The sequence below is a fragment of the Abramis brama genome (assembly GCF_963993115.1).
Source record: "Abramis brama genome assembly, contig: SCAFFOLD_90, whole genome shotgun sequence".
Classification (NCBI taxonomy): domain Eukaryota; kingdom Metazoa; phylum Chordata; class Actinopteri; order Cypriniformes; family Leuciscidae; genus Abramis; species Abramis brama.
Genome location: NW_028155986.1, coordinates 1 through 13,729, shown reverse-complemented (window position 1 = coordinate 13,729; position 13,729 = coordinate 1). Strand labels below are relative to the sequence as shown.

The 13,729-nt window shown below is 39.0% G+C and overlaps 1 protein-coding gene across 1 annotated transcript; it reads right to left on the bottom strand.

The window, feature by feature from the left end:
• Positions 1-5,418: 5,418 nt before the first annotated feature.
• Positions 5,419-11,101, bottom strand: LOC311077205 (C-type mannose receptor 2-like). Its single transcript, XM_084139030.1, has 5 exons — positions 10,978-11,101; positions 10,764-10,799; positions 10,330-10,671; positions 6,577-6,921; positions 5,419-6,412 (listed from the first exon to the last, which is right to left on the bottom strand). Exons 2-5 carry the CDS (start codon positions 10,795-10,797, stop codon positions 6,051-6,053), a joined length of 1,083 nt encoding a protein of 360 aa, XP_083995156.1. The 5' UTR covers positions 10,798-10,799; positions 10,978-11,101; the 3' UTR covers positions 5,419-6,050.
• Positions 11,102-13,729: the final 2,628 nt, after the last annotated feature.

Sequence of the window (13,729 nt, the reverse complement as noted above, 5' to 3'; positions counted from 1 at the left end):
CTGCTCGCCGTTCTCAAGTGAAGCATTTGGATGTTATAGAGTTCAAAGGTAATGTCAAACGTTACACGTGGTGAGCAATCATTAAAATTGCTAAGGAGCATTCTCTGGTGTGCGGACTCATTGTTTACCTAAGCATTTGGATGTTAACTGGTGATCTGTTATACAGTGAGGAAAATAAGTATTTGAACACCCTGCTATTTTGCAAGTTCTCCCACTTAGAAATCATGGAGGGGTCTGAAATTGTCATCGTAGGTGCATGTCCACTGTGAGAGACATAATCTAAAAAAAAAATCCAGAAATCACAATGTATGATTTTTTAACTATTTATTTGTATGATACAGCTGCAAATAAGTATTTGAACACCTGAGAAAATCAATGTTAATATTTGGTACAGTAGCCTTTGTTTGCAATTACAGAGGTCAAACGTTTCCTGTAGTTTTTCACCAGGTTTGCACACACTGCAGGAGGGATTTTGGCCCACTCCTCCACACAGATCTTCTCTAGATCAGTCAGGTTTCTGGGCTGTCGCTGAGAAACAGGGAGTTTGAGCTCCCTCCAAAGATTCTCTATTGGGTTTAGGTCTGGAGACTGGCTAGGCCACGCCAGAACCTTGATATGCTTCTTACAGAGCCACTCCTTGGTTATCCTGGCTGTGTGCTTCGGGACATTGTCATGTTGGAAGACCCAGCCTCGACCCATCTTCAATGCTCTAACTGAGGGAAGGAGGTTGTTCCCCAAAATCTCGCAATACATGGCCCCGGTCATCCTCTCCTTAACCCTCTGAGGTCTGAGCTGTTTTCTGGGCCCTGGAGGTGTTCTGACATGCTCTGACATTTCTGGTTATATCTGTTACTTGTGACATTTTCATGGCTAAAGTCTAATTACACTGTATTCAGAACAAACTCTGCTACAATAATATATCAACAGCATGTATGTAAAAGTTTGTAGTTTTGAGATAATGACATTTATGCGTGGTTTTTGAAAATACAAAAAAAAATTCTCACTGAAATAAGGCCATGAAACCCATACTGATTATTTCTTCACAAGACTTTTGAAAATTGTATGACGTAGCCTAGAATATTTGCTGCAAAACTATGTGAAAATCACCCTGACTGCTCATTCAGATAAGACAATATATTGATTTAAAAATTTTACGACGTGTTTTGTGTGAAAAAGCCTTATGCGAGAGCTCATTAATATGTAAGCTTTTCTCACCTGAGAAAGACAAAGAACCTCCCCTAACGGCCCTATTAGGAGCTATCAGGCCCCTATCATTCTGAGCAACCTTGCACAATACTGTAAATGAGGAGATTTAAAAAAGAATGGCTTTTAAATTGTTTGGATTTATTTACAACACAACATAATCCAAAGATACACAACAAATGCCAAAAAAGCACTTCAAAGACAGAGACCTTTGTGCCATTCCTAAAAACACTGTACATACCTTTCATCTCCAAGATTTTCACTTTACCATGTTCACGTACTGAGACTCATGTGAATGTTGAAGTCCTCAGTGGCATCTGGGACCTGAAAAAAAAAAAAGTGAACATACTGATATCAAGAGAAAGGCCTGCACGATTTTGGAAATAAATATTAGATTTTTCTGGTTAAAATTGCTTTTTAAAATTCCTTTTTAAAATTCACAGAATACACACACACACACACACACGTTTCCAACGATATATAATATAATGAACACCAGGTTTGTTGTGCCTTGTAGGCATAAGGTATATGCGCAGTGCGGATAAAATAATAATAACAATAAATAACCTATAGCAGCCTATAAATCTTCCAAAAGATTTCAGTAACAACTAAGCTAGAGAAAAATATATTGATTATCATGTTACTTCAAATGTTTCCATCCGTTATGATGATATGAAATGAGATAATAATAAAAACATGAAGCCGTTTGGTGCGTTTTGCTTTCATCCAAAATATGATACATTCAAACGCGATCGCTTGCAAAATATGATACATTCAAACGCGATCACGCTCAAATATAAAACATTATGGTTAACCATAAACATATCTATGTTTGAGCAGATATCCACAAACACAGTAAACACGGGTCTAAATATTATAATATTCCCCATATATCTAGCAACAGTTCAACTGCAATGTGACATTTATGCAACAATAACAAACTAGGCTATGTAAGAATTTCTTACCTTATCTTTCTTGTCTTCAGATCGCGTTCTTCTTCTTCTGAGGTAGCCTAAATCCAATGTAAGCTCAGGCACGTCTTTCAAACTCGACGAAAAGTGAAGTGAAGTGTTTTGTTGTTGAGGTAACGAGCGCGTTCGCGTTCCATGTGGAGATTTGCATGTGAATATCTTTTGCGCGAGTAGGCGTGGCCAAATTAACTGTAATGAGCAAGCGTTTGAGAAGCTGGACATCTTGTTGGTTTTATACAAATTACGTAAACAGAGAATATTTGTTTTCGTTTTGAATCCGATTATTTAAAAGTACACACTTAAATGTTTATAAAGGTATATGGCTCATAAATGTGTGACAAGTATTCGCTGAGTTTTGTTTCAGTTTATAGACGTGCTCAAGAAAAAAAAGTTCACCGCGACGGAGAGGCAGAAAGCACACCCTGTTTATTTTCTTTATTTTACAAAAGCACAATGTTTTGATTTGATTGTAAGTGGACACATACAAAAGGAGAAATATCACAGATTCTTTTTTTATATTTCTTTTTTCTGTATGACCATAAATGATGGAGTAATTTAAGTTTATAGTGCTACAATGTGGAGAAAATCCGGCAAAACGCGCCCGCGCGTTTGTCGACCTCAGAGGGTTAATACAGTGCAGTCGCCCTGTCCCATGTGCAGAAAAACACCCCCAAAGCATGATGCTACTACCCCCATGCTTCACAGTAGGGATGGTGTTCTTGGGATGGTACTCATCATTCTTCTTCCTCCAAACACGTTTAGTGGAATTATGACCAAAAAGTTCTATTTTGGTCTCATCTGACCACATGACTTTCTCCCATGACTCCTCTGGATCATCCAAATGGTCATTGGCAAACTTAAGACGGGCCTTGACATGTGCTGGTTTAAGCAGGGGAACCTTCCGTGCCATGCATGATTTCAAACCATGACGTCTTAGTGTATTACCAACAGTAACCTTGGAAACGGTGGTCCCAGCTCTTTTCAGGTCATTGACCAGCTCCTCCCGTGTAGTTCTGGGCTGATTTCTCACCTTTCTTAGGATCATTGAGACCCCACGAGGTGAGATCTTGCATGGAGCCCCAGTCCGAGGGAGATTGACAGTCATGTTTAGCTTCTTCCATTTTCTAATGATTGCTCCAACAGTGGACCTTTATTCACCAAGCTGCTTGGCAATTTCCCCGTAGCCCTTTCCAGCCTTGTGGAGGTGTACAATTTTGTCTCTAGTGTCTTTGGACAGCTCTTTGGTCTTGGCCATGTTAGTAGTTGGATTCTTACTGATTGTATGGGGTGGACAGGTGTCTTTATGCAGCTAACGACCTCAAACAGGTGCATCTAATTTAGGATAATAAATGGAGTGGAGGTGGACATTGTAAAGGCAGACTAACAGGCCTTTGAGGGTCAGAATTCTAGCTGATAGACAGGTGTTCAAATACTTATTTGCAGCTGTATCATACAAATAAATAGTTAAAAAATCATATATTGTGATTTCTGGATTTTTTTTTTTTTTTTTGATTATGTTTCTCACAGTGGACATGCACCTACGATGACAATTTCAGACCCCTCCATGATTTCCAAGTGGGAGAACTTGCAAAATAGCAGGGTGTTCAAATACTTATTTTCCTCACTGTATGTTAATGACATTAATTAGACAGCATTTACAAAGAGGAGATCATAAACCATTCAGCTGCGCATAATTTCAACTCCAATTTCAAGATTCATTTATTTTGCAATTTATAAATTTCACTTCTGGAAGAGAGATGTACACACGTTGTTACGTATCAGAACGTAAATGTGTTTATATTGTGTAGAACAAATGAGTGTGCGCATGTTTTCTTTTTGTTCTCTTTTTGCTCTCTCTCTCTGTCATTTTGCGCTCATTTGAGTGTCACAGGTGCAGCTGATTAGAAGGGCGGGGCTGATGGACTCCTCATGTGAATATAAGCCGTGTGGAAGGCTTGTTCGTCGAGTTCCCCCTCCTGCTTCACGCTGTTGTATAGTGTGTGTGATAAGAGTTGTGTCCGATACAGTGGTGTGGAAAAGCCGGTTGGCTGTCGAGTGTTTCTTTCGTAGAGTAAGCTGCTTGTGTGCGGCATTCCTGACTGTTAGCGGTATAGGACGGTAATTGTGTTATCCTATAGCTTTAACTAACGATACTGATACCTTGTTTTTGTTGTGTGATTACGGGAGCAGGAGATAGAACTCTGGGCGACACCTTTTAATAGGCGTCACTCTATATGTTAGTGCATGTGGCACGTAACACACGTTTTCTGTGATTATGTTCATTCTTTGACTTACACATTCGCACATTTGAGAAATTATCGTAAGCTCAAATGTAGGACGGTTTCTACACAACATTTTATAAATGAGGCCCAATGTCTGTTGATGTGAGCGAGTTTTGGCATCAACAGAACTTAAATTTCATCCAGTTTATTAGCAACAAAGCACATCAGTGTGAATCACGCAATATCCGTCTTATATCTCGATTCTGATCTGATCCATTACTAAAAGTGAGAACTGTCCATTTTGACTGCACTTATTTCAGTCCTCCCCTCAATGCAGGGAACAAACTATTCTAATGTAATGAGGCCATTTCCAGTGTTCTTGATCTACTGTACACTTCACCTGGTGACGCCTGGAATTCATTTTACCAACTGTAAGTTTTAAATCAATATGTATAGTACGTGAATAAGGATCTCAAGCTGACTAGAAAGCTTTACCTATTACAATAGACAATGCTTTACAGTGAAGTATGTTAGAGCTACAGTAAATATGGCAATTGATCTGCTCAATAAAATACCTTACTCACCCGTTGAGTAATAAAAACACAATCTCTGCATCTTTTACCACATTTCAAATCCTTCAGTTCTCGCATCTCATCTTCCGAAAATCCAAGCTTATGTTGATTCTTGTTTTATTACAAGCTCTGTCACATTCTCTTCTTGCCAGCAGACTCTCCTTTCTTCTGCATTTTTAAACGGGTGATTCACTCAGTAAGAACTTCTGTAGACGTATGCCTGAAATAAAGTCAAACTTTAATCACATAAATATCTAATTAATGGAAGTTTTGGAATGTAGATTGGACCCATACATAGAGTAGTGTCCATTTAACACTGAGGATTTTACTGTGTAGAATGTTGAGTTGTTAATAAAAATTAAGTTGAAAGAATGTTTACCATCATTCACCATTTTCTATTATTAAAATTGTATATATATATGTGTTTTATAAATGTCACAACACAAAAATGCTGTTTGTAAATAAGTTTATTTGAGCTGGTGTTGTTGAACACTCCTTTGAATTACAGGTTGCAAGATACTTTATACTCAACTTTTAGTTTTTCTTTAAGAATAAACCATATTTCATTTTCAAACAAGTTATTAGTAAATATATGACTAGTGCAAAACACAGGAGTGAGGAGAAGAAAGAAGCCACACCACCAGAATAACAAGATCTCATGAAATCAACCGACGTGGCTTGTGCTTTGCTTTTATTTTATTTTAAACAGCCAATATACTTTGAGCCACATCCTCGAATCATGATCTTCTACTTTCTATTTAATAGCAAGTATATTTGACTGAACGGTCTGTAAAAATAATGAGCCGTTTTTTCAGAAGAGAACTATATGTAAATGTTTCTAAAAGCCACAGATGAAAACTCATGTTGATGTCATGGGGTCTTTAAAACATATAGTGCACATTAGTATTTTAAATACCCAAAGAACATTACATTGATAGTGAAAAGACTCATATGATACTTTTAAATTACAGAAATTAATTTAATTGTAGATATAAGCACATTATCTGATGATTAAAACCAAAAAAGTGTTTGCCAGTTATAAAATCTTTTGCTTAAGAACAACACAAACATATGCTTCACTCCTAAGATCTGCTGCAGATGAAGTTGAGTTTGTCGTGTTCAGGACGGCTGATCCAGCGCTGATCTCCTCCAGACTGAACTGCTCCAGATCTCACTCCAGACTCACACTCCTCATCTCCTGTGCCGTTCCCTGGAGCCCAGTTATGAAAGCACACGGTCTCTCCGCTCACCCAGAACCAGAGGCCCACAGTGCAGGAGTGACGTAAACCCAACCACACCGCCTCAGTAGACGCACGTTTAACCACATTTATCACACGACGCTGCATCTCGTCTGAATGAACCGAGACCAGATCCGTATAATTCTGTCTGCAGTATCTCAGAGCTTCAGGCCACGTCAGAGTCTCGTTGATCAGAATCAGTTTATCTGGACACAAAACAAACCACAAGCAAAAACTAGAGAGAGACTGATCAAAAACAACATGCAGAACAAACACTGTGGAGGAATCTGTCATGTCAGACATGTAGCGTGAACTTTAAGAGATCTGGAGGTGATGGATGGATTGTGTGTGTTTGTGAGGATCTGCTCACCTTCATGACACACAAAAGGAAATCGGTCGTTGCAAGAGAAGTCTGCCCATTGTCTCAGAGCGTTTGGTCTGATCACTGTACAGTTTTCATCACCTCCAGCATTATTAGGTTCATCAGGAGCCCAGTATCTGAATGAGGAGTTACTCTGATCTGACCACTGCCATGAGTCTCTGAACAGACCGATCCAGACATCATTAGATATGTGACTATCATTGATGAACTTCTGAACCTGTTGATTCTCATTCTGGTTCCTCACACTGACCAGATCAGTGTGATTCTGTCTGCAGAACCTCTGAGCATCTGTCCAGTTCTTCGTCTGATTGACAAAGACGAGTCCTGTGTTCACTTTAAGAAAAAAACAACAACAAAAAAATCAGGTTTTTTTTTTTTTTTTTTTTTTTAACTCAAATTTTTTCATAAAAAAAAAATTCTATACAGAAATTGACTCAACATTGAAAGTGCGACATTTATCCACAGTCTGTTCTATATTCACTAACAAATTACATTAATAATATAATTTGTAAGGAACATTTTCCGAGGAAACTTAAACACACACACACACACACACACACACACACAGGGCGAGGCCAGAAATGGAAGGGACTTTATATAACAGGATAGGCAAAGCATAGAGTATGAAAACTGCACACCAAATTGCCAAGAAAAAAATATATAATTACGGGAATGAATCCGTTACATTGTTCCTCAGTCACTCCTGAAATTGCTGTGATTGACAGTGATAACCGTAGCGACGGACGGGACAAAACATTTGTCAAAATAGACCTGTGCATTTAGTGCTGTAGTGTAAATGCAGACTAATAGACCCACAGCAACACAGACCAGAAGAAGAAAATAAGTTTGTGTTTTCTGGGTAATTTTAGCAGCTTTAAATATTTTTTTAATAATTTTTTTTGCACACGTGTCCTTTAGCAATGTTTAAAAATCAGTTTATTTATTTATTTTTGATAAATCCAAAAAAAATATTAAATGCATTATTTACTTATTAGCATTAATAATTTGTTACTAAAGCTATTTTATAATAAATCCAAAAGCAAAACATGAAAAGAACTACATTATGAAGTGGCAAGAGCAAATAGAGTGGTTCAAGTATGACATCACTTTGCAGAGTTCAGCATTTTAGCACTTCTGGTTCCATCGTCCCGAAGTCAATGGGTTTTTTGAATGGGATTTTGGTTAAATGGCTGAAATAAGGTCTGTGGTGAACACAAGCTCAAGACACTTTCACGTTTTATTCTACGACATACAATACATCAATATTACGCCACTCCTGATTTTTACATGTCTTGAAAAAGGCTGTTGCTAACAAGTGGCTAAATGGGACTACAGAGGCTGTCGGAGATTAAACGTCATCACGCCGAACAGATCGCTTTTACACTCATTATGCTTATAATTGTGCTCTTATAAACTATATTCCAACTCAATGTTCTGGGAACATGATTTTAGATAAAAACTGAAAGAGTTGTCAGAAGCTTTAGTGATGATAGTCTTGAATTTGTGGGACCATTGTGTAGTTCGTTTATAGCCAAACTTTAGCTTTTTACTTCTGGCAACTGCATTTATGCTTCAAAATTCATAAAAGTTGTGTTCATCTGTGATCTTGATGGACAAAACATGCAAATATCATAAACTTTTGTTAATTACAGAGCTTGTTTTTAGCGATAATCCAAAAGCCTATGGGAAAATCCTATTGGTTTTTTTATTGGCCGGTTGGCCTACAAAGTCACGTCATACTTGCAGCGCTGTATGAGCAAACGAGTCCTCTGCTGCCATCTACTGGTTATAGTGGTAATTTCATTATGTCATTTTCCTTTTAAAGGTCTTTGTTTTCCACTAGGGGACAGAAATCATCCACTAAACTAAAGCATGGCATATTTTCCATATCTCCATTAATGAAAAAGAGAAATGTAGGCTAGATCTTCTTTAAACTACATTTAGTCTACAACTATAGAGGTAAAAGATAAAGTGTATTATTTGATTGGGGTCTAAACATCCCTAGTGTGCACCATAGACAAAACGGCCCGATTGCGCAGACCTCCATGATTGAAGATAAAACAGTTCAGCATTTTAGCATGAAAAGGTTGACATCTCGGCATGGATGAAGGATCATCACCTGCAGCTCAACCTGGCAAAGACTTCTCGTCCTCCCTGCCAATCCATCTCTACAGCACGACTTCACTATCCAGCTAGAGTCATCATCAATCACCCCATCAAGGTCGGTCAGAAATCTTGGAGTAACATTTGATGACCAGCTGACCTTCACAGACCACATTTCAAAGACAGCTCGATCATGCAGGTTTGCACTGCACAACATCAGGAAGATCAGGCCGTTCCTAACTGAGCATGCAACACAACTTCTCGTCCAGGCCCTGGTCATTTCTAGGCTTGACTACTGCAATGTTCTTCTGGCTGGACTTCCATCATGTGCAACTAAACCTCTACAGATGATCCAGAACGCTGCAGCTCGTCTTGTCTTCAACGAGCCCAAGAGGGCCCACGTCACTCCTCTGTTCATCTCTCTGCACTGGCTACCTCTCTCTGCTCGCATCAAGTTCAAGGCATTGACGCTTGCTTACAGATCTATCACAGGCTCAGCTCCCTCCTACTTTCACTCACTCCTACGAGTCTACATCCCTACCAGACGCCTACGATCGGTCAACGAGCGACGTCTCGTGGTTCCATCACAGAAAGCCACAAAATCACTTTCCAGAACATTCTCATTCACAGTTCCCTGCTGGTGGAATGCTCTCCCCACCCTCATCCGGAATGCAGAATCCCTGACAACCTTCAAAAGACAACTGAAAACTCATCTCTTCCGTGAGCACTTAACCGCATAAAAAAAAAGAAAGTTATTTCCTTTTCCTTTAATCCTCCCTTATCGGGCTTATGCTACTCTGAACAATGCCTGAACTTCGTATTTTGAGCACTTCTTGCGTTGTTGGCAACCTGTGATGTTCTACCAGGAGCTGTTCACGTCCTCAGACTCGGATTTATGCGTTTCTATGTCAACACTATCAACGCCGAAATGAATCTACAGCAGTCAGGTGGTACAACTAGAGCTCCGTATGCTGTTTACGTTCATTATTATTGTAATGTTATGTGCTTTGAGTCATGAGGTAATTTGACGCTGTCTCTCTGATGCTTGGCCGACTCTGCTGTGTGTGTTCTTGTGTTTTAAAGGAGCCGTGGGTTTGGAGACTGAAGGGAGAGTGGGATCTCATGCTTTCAAAGCTAGCTTGATATTGCTAGCCTCTCTGAAATTACCTATCCCACCTTTAATTTATAAGTTAATACTGTGTGTGTGTTAGTAGAAGACGTTCTGGAGCCGTTATATTTATGGTGCATCTATAAATGAATGGTTGTAATTGTAAATAGCTGCACTCACTGTTGCAGATGAAATGACGAGTATCACTACATGACAAATCATGCAATTGTCCTTTTCTCATCATAGCACACTCATCTCTGCCTTCAGGTTGTCCAGTAGCCCAGTAAATCATCAAGTACTCTCAGTTCTTTTTTAGTTACTGGAACTCTTGTGTAACTGAACTATTCTATCTAAGCTTTTGTCAGTACAACATCTATTCCTATTTCACTTTACTTTTTTTTTCTTTTTTTTTTTAAGGCAATTGGTTTGCATGCTTTTAAGTAAGTCAAACTAATTAGATTTTCCAGTACAGTTTATGGTGTATCTTTTATAAATGAATGTTTATTGTGATTGTATGGAGCTGCACTTACTGTTAGATGAACTGCAGATGAAAGTCAGGTTGTCACTACATTTCACATCATGCCATTCTCCATTTTTCATCATAGCACACTCATCTCTGCCATCAGGTTGTCCAAATCCCCAGTTCAGATAGAGCGCAGGTTCACCTGAAGACCACTGCCATTTCCTCTGCAGCCCAATCCAGACACGTCCATCATTCACACTCTTGTTCAGCTCGTTCATGTCGTTCATGTTGTCAACGGTGGCCAGATCTGTGTATTTCTCTCTGCAGAATCTCTGAGCTTCAGTCCAGGTCTTGTTCATGTTTATAAAGTGATACTGACGCTGAACACATTCAGATACGGAGCAGAGAGCTGTGAAAGAGAGCGTTTGATTTAATGCTTTTCATAACAGGGTCAAACCTGATGAAACTATAAACCATAAATAATACAACAAACACACTCACCAATGAGAAGAATCAAATATAGAGTTTGCTCCATTTCTGAAGAAGAAACACATAGAAAATCTCAGAAATCAAACATTCCCAGATTCATTTTGGAGTAAAATATGACCATTTAATTTAGTATCTCAACAGCAGCATGAATTCACTGAACATAATCATTGAGACAATATTAACATCTGAAAGTGTAATTGTGTTTGAAGAATGAACATGTTCTTACTTTAGAGGTCGTGTGTTTCTGTCCTGAGTCTGATGTTTCTGTCTGCAGATTTACACTACGCTATTATTATATCTGCTCTCATCCCTCATTCAGCTCATCACATCATTTGTGTATTTCTCTAAAACTAATTTTCATATTTTACTTCCTCCTTATTTGTGTTTGTCTTCCTCTGTTTCTCTATATTTGCATATTGTCTTTGTCAGTGTTAGTCTATATTAATATGAACCTTTATCAAAAAATGAAATGAACATTTACAATTTACATTTGAACATTCACAACTAAACAGCAGCTTTAATGATATTGCTGGACTGCATAACTCGTGTTTCATCCCTGATCATCTTGACATAAATGGCCGTTCCATTCTTGCGACCTTTGCACTTCACCATTTGTCTACGTGTGTAGCGGTGTGTTATCTGTGTTGAGTCTACTCAGAATCACTCTAGAATGCAGAAATTTGTCCAAACAAATCCTCCTTTTATAACATCTGTAGTAAAAACCAGATAATGAATCCATCACAGAGGGACTTGAAGTCACAATATAACAGTATAACGTATGAAACAATCATTTACAAGATTACGGCCTTAATAAATCAGCATGTAAACTTGCGTGACCCACCGCTGTGAATGCGCATGCAGACTGGGAAGAAGCAAAGTGTGTCAGTGGCGGACGGAAAGAATGAGGAAAGCCCAAAAATGGTCATGGCAAGTATAATCACAAAATAAATGTTCTTAATGCACACCAGCTACACTTGCATGATGTTTATTCTTGTGTTTGGCCCGAGTGTTTAAGTGGGCATGAAGACCGCAAGAATGTGTAGAACTTTTGATTATCCGATGGGACACATTTACAGTGTTGTAAAAATACAAGTGTTTACAGAGCTTTATTTGTCTGTACAGCAGTGCCTATAGGCATATATATGTAACATGATTTACTAGTAATGATGGTGCTTTTAATCAAGTGATAAAAAGCATTTGCAAATGTTGTAAAATTTACAAATACACATACTCGTCTTTGCACCAGTAAAATGTGCTCACTTATATGCCGCCCAGACCCCCGCTACTGCATGCCCGTTGTACATGGCCCCACCGCCGGTGTTGGAGGCATCTGTGGAGACCACAGCATACTTGGACACTTGTTCTAGGAGCACTCCGGCCCAGAGAAACGAAGGGTCTGACCACGGGCTGAGGGTTTGCCCTAGGAGCCTCTGAAAAAGTATGTTTTTTCACACACGGCACAGTAGGTCTCCTCTGGGATTGGCCAAGAATGAAGGCGAGTCTCGATCTCAACACCGAGATAGTCATGTTCCCGCAATGGGAACATGAACCATCCACAAAAGCTGCTTCAGCATGCTGTAAGCACAAACACGTAATGCATCTATTGTGACCGTCAGCTGGGGACAGGGAACGACTGCATCCAGAAACGCACGGGTGGAATGGCATCTTGAAAAAGAGGCAGATACACCCGTGTTGCTCTTTCAGGAAATAGTGCTCTCAACCAGTGCCGGAGCACACAGGGGAATGACCGCGGCAACACTGACAGGAGATGGTGCAGCCTGTACCAGTGAAGCACTCACCCTCTTCGCCCTCTAATCAACCGTCAGAACAAACAAACACAGAGAATGCTGTTAAAACAGCAGTTGAGAGCTCAGAGGGCTCGCGATCACCGCTGCACTCGCGCTGTAACACACCAGCACCGGGAGAGACTTCCGGAGGAAGCACCGATACACTCGCTCGTTGAAAACACTTCAACACTCTTCAGAGACATCGACATCCGATCGGCTCTGAAGTGAAAGACCAGTGGTGTGTGCTTCCGTATTTATACCCGAGCTGCGGGGTGGAGCGCAAGATGCAAATCTCACACGCCAATGTGCATTGGCTCGTTTTTTTAATACTCGAAGATGACAGGCTGATATTGTTTCTCTGTGTTGTTATTTGTTATGCTTTTATATTTAAAACTATATCTTTATAGTTATCGTCCTTGGTGTGAATGGGTCTTTACTCTTATTGAGACAAATCAATCAACCTTTCATCACATTTTCAAACCAATACAATAAATGCAATTATTTTAGCTGGTTTATTAACCAAAATATTGTTTATTAAAAGAAACAATTACCCTAAGTGAACATATCTGAATTATATGTTCTGTATAATGTATCAATAATCTATACAATATAATAAGCTATATAATAATAATCCTATGTTTCCAATTTATGATACGTTTGAAAATTTAAGGAACACAGTACTCATCTCTTCTGGTGTGCATCTAATATACGCCAGATATTAATTTGAAAGCTATTGAATGGCTTCACATGATTTATAGAAACAAATACAATAGCACACAAATCCAATGGACAACTTTTGTGTTTAGTCACTTTATATGTAGGCCTACAGTATATGGAAAAGATTTTTGTTATAAATTTTGTTCTGCTCATGTTGTGTTCATATTGCAGTTTCAATGCTATAAAGCATATTTCAAACATGAGCATTGGGGTCCGGGTTAGATTGTGGTTTAGCAGTGATTATTGATTTGAAATTGTGTTGGTTGAACAGTATAGGTTGTTTTGTCTCAATTGGCGTAAAAGTTGTATGTTGTCATTTTCACCATTGCAACTGGTTAACTGGTTTATATTTTAATTCCATTTAGTTTACCGCAAAAAGCACAGTTGAGATTATTACAAAGATACTCACCTGCTCCTATGAAGCTCTTCCTGAGACCTTCTCTGAGGACCTTCGTCAGCTGGTAAATGACACAC